Source organism: Myotis lucifugus, unplaced genomic scaffold (genome assembly GCF_000147115.1).
Source record: "Myotis lucifugus unplaced genomic scaffold, Myoluc2.0 scaffold_0, whole genome shotgun sequence".
Classification (NCBI taxonomy): Eukaryota; Metazoa; Chordata; class Mammalia; order Chiroptera; family Vespertilionidae; genus Myotis; species Myotis lucifugus.
The window spans coordinates 49556837-49574645 of NW_005871048.1; the positions used below are offsets into that span (position 1 = coordinate 49556837).

The 17809-nt window shown below is 49.9% G+C and overlaps 1 protein-coding gene across 4 annotated transcripts in view; it reads right to left on the bottom strand.

Annotated features, from left to right (window-relative positions):
- Window positions 1-6337: 6337 nt before the first annotated feature.
- The window catches only part of CLPTM1L (CLPTM1 like), a 17968-nt gene continuing 6496 nt past the window's right edge, over window positions 6338-17809 (bottom strand). For 2 of the 4 annotated variants that reach the window (XM_006081458.3, XM_006081457.3), the window contains exons 5-17: window positions 17351-17429; window positions 15863-15980; window positions 15452-15546; window positions 14666-14750; window positions 13080-13183; window positions 12022-12087; window positions 10967-11017; window positions 10083-10165; window positions 9358-9392; window positions 8694-8749; window positions 8567-8611; window positions 7780-7895; window positions 6338-6957 (exon numbers count right to left, since the gene is read on the bottom strand). In XM_006081458.3, coding sequence (XP_006081520.2) covers window positions 6873-6957; window positions 7780-7895; window positions 8567-8611; window positions 8694-8749; window positions 9358-9392; window positions 10083-10165; window positions 10967-11017; window positions 12022-12087; window positions 13080-13183; window positions 14666-14750; window positions 15452-15546; window positions 15863-15980; window positions 17351-17429 — 1018 coding nt within the window. In that variant the 3' untranslated portion in view covers window positions 6338-6872. Of the gene's footprint in view, window positions 7011-7779; window positions 7896-8566; window positions 8612-8693; window positions 8750-9357; window positions 9393-9423; window positions 9834-10082; window positions 10166-10966; window positions 11018-12021; window positions 12088-13079; window positions 13184-14665; window positions 14751-15451; window positions 15547-15862; window positions 15981-17350; window positions 17430-17809 lie in introns of those variants that run through there. The other 2 variants (XM_023751923.1, XM_023751928.1) reach the window with 2 other exon arrangements.

The following is a 17809-nucleotide window of genomic DNA, read 5'->3' on the forward strand; positions in this document are numbered from 1 at the left end:
GATGGGGGCCAGATGAATGCAGTGTGACACAAGGGGATGCATTCAAATCGTCTTTATCAACCTGACCATAAAGCGGTGTAAAACCAAACCCCAGGCAACAGCGCACCCTTACCTGTGGAAATGCCAGCACGATCCCAAACCCAGCACCAGACATGAGGACAAGACACTGGGAGAGCCTCCAGCTCTCTGACTGCAGTCTTCCCATCCCTCTTCTAAGGCCCCTCAGATGGATTGATTTAGGGCCAATTGGATAATCCAGGGCCAAACCCCACCTCAACATCCTTAACATAATCCCATCTGCAGAGTCCCTTGTGCTGAATGAGGTCACACTGACAGGTTCCAGGACCAGGAAGTGACATCTTGGGGACATTATTCTGCCCAGGACACTCAGCACAGCAGAGAGTACAGTTGTTAGAGGAACCATTCTGCTTGTCTCCCTGCGCCCCCAAGTGGTTAAACTCCTGTAAGTCAGTCAACACTAAGCCAGATGCTGACCCTGGTATGTGTGTGGGTAGTTTGAGGTCACTTTATCAGCCATGTAGAGTGGTGTACCCAGAATGTGGTTTCTCCGTGTCCTCGCCTGCATTTGGTGGTGTCACTGTTCTTACTGTAGCCACTCTGATAGGTGTATAAATGAGATAGAGGCTCTCTCGTAGTCCTGAGAGGCCTTGACAACCTCAGGGCTGGGGGACATATCCAGGAGGGGGTCTGGATTGGAAGCTGGCAGAGCCAGAGTTTGAGGCCACAACACAAGGTCCTGCATTTGGGCTGTGAGGCAGGTTCCAGCTCAGAGAATGTTGGCAAAGTAGAAATATAATATCAGGAGAGCTGTCATTCAAACTAGACTTGGATTGAAAAGAGGGAACAACCTTGAGGCAAGTTTAGAAAGTGTTTTCTGGAGAAGCAAGGAGGTGCGGGAGAGCCAAGGGACCTGCTGGGGAGGGGATGGAGCAGAGGACACCGCCGTGTGGGTCTGTGTGCCCGAGTCCGGGGTGGGAGTGGGGGAGCGGGGAGTGGGAGGAGGAGAGCTGTCCCATAGAACCTCTGTGTCTGTCTGTCCAAGAGCCCATTGTTTCAGCTGCTATTGTTACCCCAACCTGGGGGGCTCAGGGCAACCCCCAGTTCATTTTCTGTTTCTTGTTTGTTTTGTTTTGTTTTTCCCAGTTCATTTTCTGGCCCGGTTTATTTGGTTTATCCTTCAGGAATCTGGGCAGGTCACTGTGAGCACAATAAAACAGTAATAAAATAGTGGTTGCTCTATGTCTGTTTTATTATGCCAAAGAGGTTACTGGAATATTTAATTCTTAGTGGTGAAGATAAATAACAATCTGAATAATGGTCTTTGTTTATAAAGAGCTTTACAATTCGCAGCCCTGGGAGGTAGGTAGATAAGTGCCATTGTACTCTTACAGGTTCAGAGGTGGTGGCTTCCTGAAAATCTCCGATAAGAATCTGGGGCAGAGCCTGGACACAAACCCAGGGTCTCCAAGTCCCAGGCCAGTGTTCCCCCAGTGCCCCAGGGTGGGGACTCTGGGGGCATGGCCCTGCCAGGTCCTAAGAGTCACAGGAACTCAGACGCTGTAGCCTTGCTCCGTTTGGCAGCTGCCAGGGAAACCGGCATGTTTTCCCACTTTCTTAGTTGGGCGAAACCTTTGATCTCCCCCATGGGCGGCTTCACCAAGTTAATCCTTCTTGACCTGTTTCCATCTCCTGTGTACTTTCTCTTGCACCTTAAACCTCCTTATGAAAACCAATAAAAAAGCTCAGGGCTCAAAACCCCCGAGGCTGTCAGTGTTTACTCCTCGCATCTTGGCAAACAGTCAGCTCCGGCCGCCCACATTCAGATTTCTGCACTCTTAAGAGGCATTTGATGAAATTTAAGAACGCAGTAAGTTAAAATTACCCACTGGGATGCCAAAAGGTGGAATTTACTTAGAGAATTAAGTCCTTTAATCACTCCCTCTGTGAGCACCACCTTCCGGCCTAGCCACGTGCTGGTTCCCTGCCAGGAAGGCACAGGGACCGGGTGCCTCTGTGAGGCATGTCAGAAGCAGGGTCCTAATTAGGGTCTTGGAGAAACTCGGGGCTGGGCAACTCAGTGACCCGGGGCGTCTATTCCCTCCAGCAAGAGTGAGGGGAAGATAGGGACAGAGGGAGGAGGCAGTGACCTCAAAGACAGGGCTTCTGAGAAGAGTGCTAGTGATTTTATAAAAGGAGGAACTAAACTTGAACTTCTTTACAAGTAAACTCAGTCACGGCTTAAGATGAAAGCAAGACTGAAGCCACATGCCAGGGAATGTCCTCGACTCCTCTTTCTAGCATGTGCCACCATTAGCCACTGTCATCTCTGCCATGATTGCAACAGGCTTCTAAGTCCTGCCATTCCTGCTAGCCCTTCTCCAGGGAGCATCTAGAAGGATCTTTAAAAAAACATAAATACACCGCCGGCAGAGCTCAGTGGTTGAGCATCGATCTATGAACCAGGAGGTCACTGTTTGATTCCAGTCAGCTCAGGTTTCGGCCTCTATCCCCAGTGTGGGGCGTGCAGGAGGCAGCTGATCAATGACTCTCATCATTGATGTTTCTATCTCTCTGTCCCTCTCCTTTCCTCTCTAAAATCAATACAAATATATTTTTTACAAAAAGAAAAAAAATCACAACTGAGATCACGTCACATCCTCCTCATACCTGCTAAGGCCTGTCATTGATCCTAGAATAAACCCAGGCTTTTTACTCTGGCCTTCGGAGGTGTACATTGCCTAGTCTCTCCACGCCCGCCTCCCATGTTTGTCTTCAGCCAGGACCTTTGAGAGAGCTACAGTCATTTTGTGTCCACAGAGCCCCAGGCAGATATGACATATGGGATCATTCTGGAAGGACTGACCTATATTTTAGGTCTGGGGGTTCCCACAGATGAAGTTTAACCTATGAACACACCATCAGAATCTTCCAAACACAGAAAACAAAGTGCCGTGAGTGAGGGTAGGCAGAAACACACAAAACACAGTGAAACAGATGTCGATGTCCAAATTCTGCAGCAACTGAAAAGATTTATAGTGTAGTGCATATATTTAAAAACAAGCCCGAACCAATATGCTCAATTAATATTTGACAAAGGAGGCAAGAACATACAATGGAGCCAAGATAGTCTCTTCAATAAATGGTGTTGGGAAAATTGGACAGATATATGCAAGAAAATGAAACTAGACCACCAACTTACACCATACACAAAAATAAACTCAAAATGGATAAAGGACTTAAATGTAACACGGGAAGCCATAAAAATTCTAGAAGAATCCAAAGGCAACAAAATCTCAGACATATGCCGAAGCAATTTCTTCACTGACACAGCTCCTAGGGCACTTGAAACTAAAGAGAAAATGAACAAATGGGACTACATCAAAATAAAAAGCTTCTGCACAGCAAAAGAAACCATCAACAAAACAACAAGAAAACCCACCGCGTGGGAAAACATATTTGCCAATGTCATATCTGATAAGGGCTTAATCTCCAAAATTTATAGGGAACTCATACAACTTAACAAAAGGAAGATAAAACAAAAGCAGGAGGGTAAGGTATGACTAAAGAGCAAGGCTATTATAACTGACCAGGAAGATTTAAAGAGAGTCAAACAGAATGTCTAGAATTATGTGTATCAATGAATAAAATTCAGGAAGATGAACTAAGTACCAAAGCAGAGACAATTAGCAACATGGAAAATGATGTAACCGAAAAAACTACACAGACTTCAGCAGAGACAAGGAGTGAAACAGGAAGAGGTTAAGAGATTAGGACAAAATCACAGGAGAGTCAGAAAGTGTGGAAGCAGCCTTATTTGAGAGAAAATGGCTGAAATTTTCTATTGCTGATGAAGACACAAATGCACCATTAAAGTAAGTGCATTGTGTACCTAAAGAAGGGGCTACACAAATGTCAGAAAGAACATCTTGAATTCAGATGGGAGAAGACACATCACCGACCAAAGCGACAGTGGCTCTAGGGAAACACCTGCAGGTAACCAGGGGAAGTCGCCATTTGTCTGCGAGTGGTCCCCATAAAAACATCTCTCCAGAATGAGAGCGAAACAAAGACATTTTATCTGAATAAATCTTTTTTTTTTTAAATATATTTTATTGATTTTTTACAGAGAGGAAGGGAGAGAGATAGAGAGCTAGAAACATCGATGAGAGAGAAACATCGATCAGCTGCCTCCTGCACATCTCCCACTGGGGATGTGCCCGCAACCCAGGTACATGCCCTTGACCGGAATCGAACCTGGGACCTTTCAGTCCGCAGGCCAACGCTCTATCCACTGAGCCAAACCGGTTTTGGCTGAATAAATCTTGAAGGATTTACCAGGAGCCAAATTTCTAAAGGAAGCAAAGAAATGTGAACATGGAAACATGCACATGTATAAAATAAAAGGAAGATTTGATTGGTGAGGCTCAAAAAAAGCAAGCAAGCTAGTAAAAGACTGACGTTCACAGCACTGAAGTTTGAGGGCTGATCCGAGCTAAATGGCCTCACAGGCCAAGCTGGGAGGCCTGAGGCCACCCCTGTTTCCAGGGGTGTGTGGCACTGGTATGGCTTCTTCCCTAAGAGTCAGACGGACTCCACTGTGACTCATCTGGTCCCTGAGTTTCCTTTGTGGGAGTGTCTTCATGAAAAATTCAAGATTTTAAACAGATAGAGGGCTACTCAGGTTACCCGTTTCTTCCTGAGTGAACTGTGGAATTTGTCCATTTTGTCCTGTTGACAATAATGGCATAAAATTACCCATACTATTCTCTTATGATTCTTTAAATGTGTGGAACCTGTAATGATGTCACTTCCCTCATACCTGGTACCATAATCCATGTTTTCTCTTTTTTTCTACTTATCCTGGCAGGAGGTTTACGTTTTATTAATCATCTCTAGGAACAATCTTTTGAGTTTATTAATTTTCTGTATTGTTTTTCTTTTTTTCTATTACATTGATTTTTTCTCTCTAATATTTATTATATTCCATTTACTTTGGGTTTAATTTGCTTTTTTAGTTTCTCAAGGTGGATGTTGAAGACACTGAAACCTTTTTTCTAGCCTAGGTTTTCAGTGCAGTGAATTTCCACCTTCTGCTTTAGCTGTACGTTCATCTATACACATATCACAAAAAATTTTTAATTTTTTTTATTGATTTCAGAGAGGAAGGGAGAAGGGGGGATAGAAACATCAATGATGAGAATCATTGATTGGCTGCCTCCTGCCTGCCCCACACCGGGGATGTTCCCTGATCGGGAATCGAACTATTACCTCCTGGTTCATAGGTCCATACTCAACCACTGAGCCACATCAGCGGGGCCAAATATCACAAATTTTGATTTTAATTTTCATTTAGTTCAAAGTACTTTCTAATTTCCCTTTTGATTCTTCTTTGATCTAGGAGTTATTTCAGAATGTGTTATTTAATTTCAAAATATTTAGAGGCTTCCCCCCCCAGAGATCTTGTGCTTTTAATTCCATTGTGGCTAGAGAACATAGTAGTTTTAAATTTATTTAGGCTTGTTTTATGGTCCAGAATATTGTCTTTCTTGGGTAAATGTTCTATAAGCTCTTGAAAAGAATGTGTCCTTCTGTGGGACCCTGGATCCACCTCAGTGTTCTGATGATAAAACTAAAAAGGGTAACTTGAAACCAGTGTTCTTCCAAATCATCGAGGGACGCTCACACGCCTTAACTAAAACCTGCTAATTCCTGACAAGCTTGACAGAGAGTGGAATGTGTGGGAAGAACACAGGCTCCCCTTCAAGCAGGGCCCTCGCTCCGTTCCACTCTCTCCCCAGAAGGGGCCGTCATGGGCCTGTCTGCAGAGGCCAGAGCATCCAGAGGACCCTTAGTGGCAAGACGACTGAAGTCCAAGCTTGACCTAAGTGCCACTGGGGCTAAGATATTGATGTCCTTGCTGCAAACATGGACAGCTATCTGCTGTGCTCACACACCTGGACACCTACACTTTGAAAACAGATCCTCAATAATGCAATTTCACTGAACACAAAAATAACCACATTACCCCCAAATCTGTGGCTGCTCTCTGCTTCACCTGTGCTATTTCTCTCATTAACCTAGGGCATTTCTCTAACAAAAACACCATCAGTCTGACCAGTCATGACCATATAATAATTTAGTCATTTAGTCTTCAATACCAAATATAAATATAAATATTTAAGAACATTCACAACTCTAAGGTTAGGTAGGTCTTTACATTTGTCCTTTCAGCAAACACAAATGAACCCACATCATACGTTCATCTCTCGGAATGGGGTAAACGAAAGTATCTGAAAGTATCTGTAGCAGGTCAAGAAACTGTTACAGCCAGAGAAATTTATTTTAATATAGAAACATACATACATTAAGCTTTAAAATAGTCAAGTTTTAAACAAAAAGGAAAAAAGCCATTTGATCCCAGAGTCTGTACAGCATGGATTTAGAGGCATTTGAATTTCACGTAAGGAGCACTTACAGACAACTGGAGGTGGAAACCTGCACCTCCCTGCCTCCGGAGTCCGCCAGGTCGGGGGACACCGGTGATGGTGATGGCATAGCCACTGCCAACACTGGACGCTCCTCTGCTGAGAGCCACCAACAGCCAAGGATGACCACGAGCGCCCAATATCTCAGTGACCAAGACAGATGTCTTCATGCTGGGGACACTGTAAGTGAAGCCAGCTCCTCTCAAACACCTTGTGACGGGACTCAGGAGACGTATCAGAAATGCTCAGAGGTTTTGGCAATGTAGAAGGTGTAACGTCCAGGAATTCACCAGAAGCTTCCAAAAATACTCAGCTGACCATCCAAGATGTGCTGCATAGTGGCTCGAGGGCGGCCCAGGCCAGGGCTCACTGTGTGTGGGGTTTTTGCTGGGGCCTCTCCTCGTAGGATTCCCCAAATTCGTTCACTCTGCTCCTATCTACAGGGTAGAGCCTGCAACGACACGATGGATGCTCTACTGCTTTTGAAGGGAGGAAGTGCATGTCCTTAAGCCCAATAATAAAAAATCAAATGTCTTACAAATGACAAAAAAAAAAAAACCAATCAAATCGTCAGGAGTTTACTGCCTTTGAGGAATTTGGGGGTTCACCTTGTGCCCTCCTATTGATTTTTTAATTTCTTTTTTTTCTTTTAAATATATTTTTATTGATTTCAGAGAGGAAGGGAAAGGTGAGATATAGAAACATCAATGATGAGAATCATTGATGGGCTGCCTCCTGCACTCCCTCTACTGGGGATCGAGTCTGAAACCTGGGCATGTGCCCTTGACCGGAATCAAACCCGAGACCCTTCAGTCCGCAGGCAGATGCTCTATCCACTGAGCCAAACCAGCTAGGGCCTATTGATATTTTTAAATGGTCAGACTAGAGCTCTGTGCTCCAGGCTGATCAGAGGACAAGGACAGCTATGCCCAAGTGGGAGCTGGGGCTGGAACACCATGTCCAGCGAAGGCCTGCCCCCAGGGTCTGGTCCCAGCTCCTAGAGGCTGGGGCAGCGACCTCCTTTATGTCACACCAAATTCGACTATGGAGATACGAGCCCACAGTGGCCGATCCCATCAGACAGAACAAGCACTTCTATACCAAGAGACAGAATAATTTCTTCCACCGCCTACCACTGGCAACCAGAATGCAAGCTTGGGCAACACACAAAGACCATTGCAAACTGTATCTTTCCCCACAGGATGGCCAGGTGCACATCAGCAGGAATGGTGAGAGTCCACCTGGCAGCGCGCCTCAGAGACACTGCACTCACCATCGCTGGTACAGGTAGATGAGGAACACCACGTCGTCCCTGAAACAGGCCAGGCGATGGGAGGTGGGCATGGTGATGATGAAGGCGAAGACATCATCAATGAAGGTGTTGAAGGCCTGTGCCAGGCGGGAGAGGGGATAGGGTGAGGAACGGGCTGTGGGGGCTCGCCTGGAGATGCCCAACTACCTGAACCCTGTTCATACTCAACACGAGTCAGCAAATCATAGCAGACATACCATGGGCAACAGAGACTCTTGAAGTGACAATAAATACAAAATGAGCAGGTGGAGGCTCTGGATTAGCCACAACATACCCAGACAGCCTTCAGGGCAGCCCGACCTATGGGATGATGGGCTACCCTTTGGACAGTAGCCACTAGGTCAGGGGTGTCCAATATTTTTTTAATGACAATTTTAATTTATTTATTGATTTTGTGAGGGGGGGGAGGGAGAGGGAGACATTGATTCTATTGCTCCACTTATTTTATGCATTCATTAGTTGATTCATGTATGTGCTCTGAATAGGGATCAAATCCGCAACCCTGGCATATCGGGACGATGCTCTAACCAACCGAGCTACCCAGCCAGGGCCTGGGTGCTCATTTTGATCCATGTTGTCAAGTAACATGGCACTTAATTCAAGCAAATGTCTTCTATTGCTATGAGAGTCAGAGCTGCTGTCTTCTTTTAAAGTCATTGCTGTGGTTCTCGTGTTTAAAGAAGATGCCCCAACTGTGCCAGGAATGTGGCCCATTACACACAGCGCCTCCTGCAGGCAGAGCACTGACCTTGTATGTGAAGGCCTTCCAGGGCAGGTGCGCCACCGACTTCATCTGGGGACAAGGAGACACGTGCAGGTCAGGGACAGGGTACACAGAGTACATGGGCGACCGTCCAGCTGGGGCTGTGTCTTACCTTGTAGTTCACAAAGAGCTGGGGCAGCATGAAGAGGAAGCCAAAGGCGTACACCCCTGGGGAGATAAGACATGGCTGAGAGCATGCATGGACTATGCCATCCTGACAGCCTGAGTTTTACGTCCACGGCTTTCTGGCTGGCAGAGTGACTTCAGAGAGCAACATCCTTTTCTTCAATCACTGTAAGTCTCCCCCACAGGGGCCAAGTAGTGTGGGGGCTGTGAGGCCAGGGTGCCCACCCCACATGGTCCCCTCCGGGGGCTATGGCCAGGTTTGAGATCCACACCCAGTGAACATGGCATACCGGGAGCCCATCCCATTTGCTCTGTGGCCTTAACTGCCTGCGGAGACCAGTGCTGTGGTCAGGGCCAGCCCCGGGCTGGCAGGCCCCACACAGAGCTCCATGCTATAGGGTTGCGGCTGTAGCTGCCCTAAGGAATCGGATGTAAGAACAGTGTGTTTACTCTTTAGGTTTTCATGCAGAGGAAAGAGACCTCTAAGGGCTCTAGTCCCGGGAAGCCTGCATGGGCCTCTCGTAGGCAAATGGGCATCCTGAGGCCCAGCCAAGTGCACAGGGCCTGACAGTGTAACCTCATGTTACAGGAGCAATGAAAAGGTACCTGCTCATCATGCCGTCACCAGAACAGAAAACCACATGACTCACCATTGACGAAGCTGTTGATTAACCAGGAGTACCAACTGAAAAGGAAGAGCGCTGTCACTGTGAAAGGCTCGACTTCCCTCTCAGCAGTGTCTGTTTAAACTGACAACCAATTCTTTTGTGGGAACTCTCTGTAAACACCAAGCTTTCCTAGGAACCCGTGGTTACAGTTCCTGGAGATACTCTGCACATTGGAGGCCCTGGACCCTGGTCAGATCCCTGATGCTGCAGGGGTGGGAGACTCTACACCAAGCATGTCAAACTCATGGCTGGTGGGCTGCGAGTTTGACATGCTTGCTCTATACTGACATTTTCCTTCAGAACTGCCAGGCAGATGGAAAAACCCCAGGCCTCTCCCAAGCCCCTGCCACCCCGAACACAGCAGCCACACACTGCTACCAGGTTTTCCCTTATCAAACGCATCCAACTTCACCCGACACCAGTGCTGTGGATACCGGCATCTCTATGTGCCCGATGATCTGGAAAAAGGGGAATGGGGACACCCCCATTTCAGCTGTGTCTCCAAGTCCGAAGCTACTCCCATGAGCGTTCCCAACCCCCGACCTCCTGCTTTCCACAATGCAGATGAGATAGAGCCATAGATCTGGCTAGTCCGTAGTCCCCACAATGACAGGCAGACACGGATGGAGGCTGAGGGGCATCGTCTGCATGGCTGCCAGAATAAACTGGTGATAGTGTGGCAGGGGAAGTCCTAGTGGTGCCTGTACCTCTTATACTTTATGTTCAGCAGTGAGTAGACGGCGCCCCCGATGCACAGAGGGTAGAGCAGATAGGACAGGTACTTCATGGCCTGCAGGGAGCAGAGTACTTCCCGTTAGAGCCCAATCCTCAAACCTCTGTTAACGTGCACTTCATGCAACTAACTCACAAGGATGGAAAATGAACAAACAGGACAAGAAACTGACACGTGTGGGCAGCTGTCTGACCTGTGTGATGTTGTAATGGAGGACACATCAGTGTGCGTTTATCAAACCTACAGAACTCAGCACCTACAGCTTACTGATGTAGGCGGTGATGTCAATAACATTGGCACGCTCAAAACAAACTAGCTTACGACAAATGTGAATAAATGTGGTGGATAAAAATCTGAAGAAACTTTCCTAGGATTGTGTCAAGACTGCTAAGTCAACGCGGCTGTGTCCTTGAGTTTATTCTGATTTGGATTTTATCGTAGCCTCAATAAAAGTTGGAATGCAGGCTGATGCTTATTAGCCAATAAATATACCCATTCCTGTATAGGACATGCTGTATGGTCATACTGCAAACTGCGGCTCCCTCACAGTAGCTCAGCACAGGGGTCGCCCAGGTCTAAGTGACAGAGCGAGCTCACAGCAATCCCAGCAAACCCCCAGGGGACAAATCTGCTTATGAAAAATGTCCTGGGAGACAGGCATGAGGACACCTGCAGGGACCAGAAACAGGGAGAAGACACCTGCTGGCCCCTTTTCCAAACCAGAAAACCACCTGGGACTGTGACCACCCTCTGAGGAGATGGTCTTCCTGTGCTGAACGTCACAGTCAGGTGCTCAGTGACTTGTCTGCTGGAAATGCGAGCCCCCTCCCCCCATCCCCCAGCCCACCAGCTGCTCACCTGAGTGTCATACTCCTCGGTTTTCCTCTCAGACTCACTGTAGGCACCAAACTGTTGTAAAATTCAATACAATCATGTTAACTAAGTGACTTAAGGCAGGTGTCTGAGCATGACTTTGCTAGGACTGAAGGGGTGTTAGGGCTGTGTGCTGATCGATAGAGATGCCTGGCCTGGCCACACTGTGTGAGGTATGACCCCTCCATCAAGGCTGAGGTTGGCATGACCACACACCTCCCTCCACCGGGAGGATGAGCGGGCAGCACTTCTGCTCCACTCTGGCCTGGACCCTGCACCACGCCGTGTGTCCATGTGGCGAGCAGCCCTGTCCACATGTGTCCCACCCACCAGGCTGCTCCATTCTTCCCCTGGTGGTGTTTTCAGTGAAAACACTGGCTCTGCGCAGATACACTGACAGTGCGCTTAGATCAGTCAGGAGACCAGGAAAGAAGGGTTTACTGGTCTAACTTAGAAAACAGTAAACTTCACTATCTGCTGAGTTTCCTGTCCTTGATCTGTTTGGACCTGGACACGGGAGGGTCAAAAACCCCTCAACTGAAGTGAGTCAGAGGGCACAGTGAGCTTCACGCCTGTAAACCTCAAATGCTGCTCAACTCCTAGCCCTGATCTGGGAGGGAAGCTCCTGCCGCCCGTAGCTGGGACAAGTCCTGGGCTGTGGCTGGCTATTTGGGGAGCTGGCCTGAACCGCCCACAGGAGCATGGGAGCTGTCAGACCAGCGTCCCGCCTGGTGTAGAGGAAGCTTGCCTCTAGTGCAGGCACTGCTCAGTCTGTGACTGGGGCGTCCCGTGGGAATTAGCTGTGATCAAGGAGCCAAGGCTGGCTCTGCCGAGGGAGGTGCTCCCTGTGCCGGGAGGGCAGTCCCGTCATCGCAGGACAGTCGCATGCTCACAGGGTCCTGCATCTCACTGGGTGCAGCTACGAAATGCACCAGCACACAAGCTGGTGCACATGAATAATCGGAGGTCTAGAGGGAAGCAGATGCGTCGACAAGAGGGAGGAAGACCGAACCCCTAGAGAACACAGCAAAAACACTCACCTGAAACTTGGGCCTGAGGCCTCTCCAAACAACAGTCATTTTCAGAGCCTTTTTCACTTTCCACAGCTGAGGAAAAACAAGAAACCGACATTTATGATTCTAAGAGCAAGGAGATGCCAGAACTCGCCACTCGAACCCTCATGGACCAGGCCTGCTCAAGCCCAACTGGGTTAGCTCACAGGCATAGGCCCTGGGTCCTCACCCCTAGCCCACATGCCACCCAGCAGCTTGTCCCCATGTGGATGCCATCACCACCTATCGGTACTAACAAACCAGCCCTCAGCCTGCTGCCCTCCTCTGGGCTGTCTCCTTCCCAGCTGTGTGCACTTGGTTGGCTCACCACACCCTGCCTGCGTCATAAATTCACCCTGGCACCCTCTTCTGGCACTGGAAGGCCCCAGCCTCCGCTCAAGCCCTGTGTTTTTGCTCTCTCTGGGACCCATGCCCCACTTGCTGCCTTGCTGATAGGAGAGGCGTCACGGCCTTAGAGAGCAGTTTCTATACTGCGGCTGTGGCTCCGGGAGGGTCCCTGGCTGGCGGCCTTCTTCCACAGGCACAGAGAGCACAGTCCTTGACTTGACACCATGTGCGAGGAGGGCTGCGACTCACAGAGCAGGATGTGCAGGCTGCCACCTCCCTCCATTATTCCTGTGTCCCAACTCCACCTTCGTCCTTGAGGACTGGTCCCAAGCCTGCCTGCCCCACAGGGCTCCCTTTCCTGAGCCCCACACAGCAGGGCCACCACAGGGCACTAAGCTTTTGGAGCCCACACCGCATACTTCTGCGTTCAGTGGCATCCAGCACAGCACGAACCACATGGAACTTTAAACATGCCAGAATACATTCTGCAATAGATGTGATGAGCTGGGGCCTTTTAATAATAAAAACTGTAGGGCCACCTAAAGGACCTTCTGAATTCTCACTTTGGTAAACACTCGCAGCAGTTGCGTCCCGGCCTGCCCATGGAGGTGGCCCCATGTCACTCGGGCAGTTACGCAGGTTCTGACTGCACTGAGCACCTGTGCCCAAGGACCATGGCAACTCAGGTGACAGCTCACCTCGATGGCAGCTCCGACACCCGCCGGGACCAGGACCAGCAGGCTTGTCTGCTCATCCAGCAGGAACAGGAAGATGACCACAGTGCTGAAGCAGCGCCAGAGTACTGGGGACAGAGGGTGGGAGGGTTGCTGAGGGGGGCCACCACCCCACTCACACACACACCTACACGCGTACAGACCACAAGCACCCAACCCCCCCACCCAGCTCACACACACCAGCACATGCACAGCCCCGCTCCCACATACCCATCCCACTCACATATACCTGTATTAATACAGCCCCACATACACCTGTACATAGATACACCTGTATATATAGAACCCACACGCACACCTCCACTTGACTAAAAAACACACTTGTACATGTACAGCTCACACATGCACATCCCTGCCCCGGCTCCAAACACACACATATGTGCACACACGTGTGGACCTACAATATTTCTCCCCCGTTGTCCATTAACAGTGAACAATAGGCCACACGCACGAAGGAAAATGATTAGAAAAGGCTCCAGAACCCAGCAGAAGGCAACCTCAACTACATAAACATGATTAAGTTACACTTGCAAACACATAAACACACAGCAAATACACTGAGAATAATGGATTCTTGACTGGAATTATGATAATTTGCTTTCCTGTAATCAAATTACACTTTCTTGTTTTTACACCAATTCTGTGATAAAGACATCTGTCTTTTAAAGCTGTATGTACCCTTTTTCTTTTAAAGTTATGCTTTAGCCCAGACCGGTGTGGCTCAGTTGGTTGAGTGTCATTCCCTGCACTGAGAGGTCACTAGTCTGATGCCCAGTCAGGGTCCATAACTGGGCTGTGGGCTCAGTCCCCAGTAAGGGGCATGCAGGAGGCAAATTCATGTTTCTCTCTCTCCCTCTCCCTTCCTCTCTCTCTAAACTCAATAAATAAAATAAGTTGTGCTTTAGAAAACACTGTAGCTGACTGAAAGTGTCTGACTGCCTTAAGTACTTCTCTTGGCAGCAGCGGCAGAGCCAGCTCTGCAGGGCGTTCACCAGGAGCACTGGCAGGGGGGTGGGAGGTAAGATGCCCGCTGCCTTCCATGGGCACAGACTCGGGGACCCTCCCTCTCCTCTCACCTGAAAAAGTTGGGAGCAGGCAGGAGGACTCGGCAGGGGAGGGGCATCCTCTCTGAGGATACCGAGGACAGGAAAGAAGAATCTGAGACACGGATGACAGGGGCAGGGGAGCACCCCAGCATCACAGACCAGCCACTGGGGAGTGTCATTCCCATGGGAGACACTCGCCTGGCTGACACAGACGGCACTAGGAACGTCACCAAGATGGACCCTGGCTGTGTGGCCTCCATGGTCCTCTGTGCTCTGTGGACACAGGCTTGCACGACACTCACCAAGATCGTGGAGACAGCTCCCCACCCGTTATTACCATACATGACCTAAGAGGACCCTCTGAACAGGAGCAGGGGATGGGGCCTGCAACCAGCATGCATCATAGACAATTATAACTTTAGGTTCCAAAATGAACATCCTAACCCATTTTTATAACAGCACAATATGCTTTCGGAATGGGTCAAAAGTCCCGAGGGCATCTACCTGCTTTGGTGGACATCCCAATCATGCTCTTCTTTTTCTTCCAGAAACTAATGTCATTTTTAAATGCCAGGAAATCAAACAGAAGCTGAAAAGGAGAGAGGACAGCAGTGTGAATCTATCTATGTGGGCTGGCAGGTAGGCACTGGATGCAGAAGGTGAACCCCATGTCTCATGTACCGCGCTATGATATGCACTGTGGGGTCACCACAACCAGCATCTCCGCCTGCAGTGGCAGGGAGACCACAGGCGCCCAGATGTGCTCCTCCCCTCTCATGGCAACAGCACACAGTGTGTCCGCCTCAGAAGCGCACAGGCTCATTCTGAGACATGACCTTTTGATAAAAAGTCCAATTTTCCGCAGTTTTGGAAAGTTTTAGCTGGACTGGTAGCTGAGTCCCAGGCACTCAGAACCAGCTGTGGCTCAGCTCCCTGGGCCTGTGCTGCCTCACCTTCCCACCTGGACCTGAGTCCAGCACAGCCACCATCCAGTGATGGCTTTCTTCCACCAGCCTGGAGACCCCATGTTCAAACACGGATTCCACAGAGGACTGGTGTTTAATGTTGTGATCGCCACAGTAGGGCTCATATAGTCATTAATTCATTTCCGCGGTAAAGGCCTAGCACTCTGGCCTGTGGAGTCTCAGGTCCGTTGGGAACCAAGGGGCTGCCAGGTGAGACACCGCCACACCAACCCTCCCCCCCGCCCCCAGCTGAGGATGGCTGGCACCCTTGGAGCCACCACGCCCACCACGGTCATCACCAACAAGGACTCAGTGACCCACTCACATGAAATGCTGCGACAAAGAAGGTCAATGCTAAGAAATACAAGTTGGTATCAACAAAAATTCCTTTCACTTCATCAGCATCTTTTTCTGAAAACCCTGAAAAAAGAAAACATAATGCAAAATGGGCAATGTCAGCCTTACTTAATGTTACAAAGGTTTCTGACTGTTGTTGGTAGTAAGAGTTCACCTGAGCAAAACTATGGCACTTCAAATACTATGTTCTGAATAAAGCAAACTTTCAGGTAATCAGCAAGAATTTTTCAAAGACAGGACACTAGTGACCCTCTGATTAAAATTACATGAAAGGACCTGCACCACAAGTTGCGAAGGCTACTGAGTTTGTGTAGTCTATCTGGACTTGCAACTACAGGACACTGCCACCCAGGGTCTGGGTTGGCCCCCACGGCCTCACCAAACTGCTGCAGGGAGTACACGGCATCCTGCATGTGGATCCAGAAGCGGAGCCTCCCCAGTGAGATCTTGTCGTAGGACACGGTGAGGGGCAGCTCGGTGGTGGAGCGGTTGATGACCTAAGGGGGTGACGACACAGTCGGAACCTGCCCACCAGGGCGCTCCCAGCTGCCAGACCCCACCCTTCTGCCTTGGTCGGACCACTGCGCACCCTGGGCTGCACCCTGGGCACAGACACTGCACCTTGTCCCCAAGTTCTGCACCCACCAGTCCGGGCACAGTGGAGGCTGAGGCTTCAGACCCAGGCCATGTGGCTGGCGGGCTTTAGACACTCCTACATCCTGGGCATGTTGGTCACATCGAGGCTGACCTTCCCTCTTTCCTTCCCTCCCCACCTCCCTCCTGTGGGGCTCCAGAACCCACATGCTCTCCTCTCAGAACTGGGCGGGACTCCTCCTCCACACACTGCTCTGAGCTCTTCCTGAGGAAACCACACATCTCTCTGGACCTCATCCCTCTGCTCTTCCTTCCCAGCATGACCGGCACCACCACATGCCAGGGACTAAGGACACATGTGTCACTGAACCCAACACAGGCTCCTCCCCTGGAAGGGCTGGGGACACAATTGCTCTGCCCATACCCACAGGCCGAGTGCCCGGCAAGGCAGTCACTCCATCTGGGCTGGCAGAAAGCTCCAGGAAGAGGCAGCATTCAGGCTGGGCTCTTGAGGAGGCACAGAACTGAGGGTGGAGGCTGCCACAGGAAGGAAAGCCCAGTCCCACTGTCTAGCAGCAAACGTGGTCACAGCGGTCAGATCCCAGGAGGGTCCTGAGCATACACATCAGTGTCACAGTCCATGCTCACCGTGACCCTTCACAGTGAGCCAGGCAACCAGACCAGGTCCAGCACCAGGCCACCCCATGCAGTGACCGGCCTCAGGCCAGGTGGGCAGCAGGCCAGGCCCGTCCCATGGGGGCACCACTGTAAAGGCCCATAGCAGGCAGCACCCCACACACCAGTGGCCTTGGTTGTTCTCCAAATATGATATTCCTTCAGAGAAGCGGCCCCAAGTGAGATAAAGCATTAGTGGCAGAAGGCAGCCTGGGAAAAAGCTAGCTGCCTATACACAGGTCTGTTTCTGTGAACAACAGCCCTTTGAACAGCAGGCCTTTTACCAAACCACGCAGTGACCAGGATAACGCAGGTGCTCTGTGGATGCTGCCCAGATCCTTCAGTGGCCCAGCCACAGACTTGTCTCTCCTCACTGCTTCCCAAGTGCTCCCTGCCGTCCTTAATGAGGACCTTTTGAAGCCCTACACTAGTGAGGGCACAGGGGCTTGAGGAGAGGATGGCTCGGAAGGACCCGCCGCTGGCCAGGAACCAACACAGAGCACACCCATGCCAAGCGAAAGCACACACGAGCCATCGGGGCAGGACTGAGGAGGCAGCCACACTTCAGGCCACGAAGTGCAGCGGGGAGCGTGCTCACCATGAGGTCCTTCACCCGATTGCTGAGCTGGTCGATGAACAGGATGGGGAGGTAGTGCACGGTCTTCCCAAGCTGGATCCTGGGGGAAGCAGTGTTCAGTCACTGTGAAGTTTTCTGTCACCTTAGATGACCTGAATGCAGCCCCAGACGCTGCATTTACCTTCAGTTGCTTCTGGTTACAAGAGTCACAGGCACACCTTCCCAACGGAAGCAGGGGTCTCACAAGCTACGCTCATTGCTGACACACTGGGCACCAGGAAGAGATGGGTAAATAAACAGGGACCCGACCACACTGTGGAACATCATCCAGGGCATGAAAACGTGCAAGAGGCCCCTCTGTGCACTGACATGAATGGTCCAGTGAGGCAGTAAGAACAAAAATAAAAATCTATCTGATTTTCATGCCTGGGAGGGGTGGGGGGCCAGAGGATAGGAGTGGGGGGGCTTTTTAATAAATGA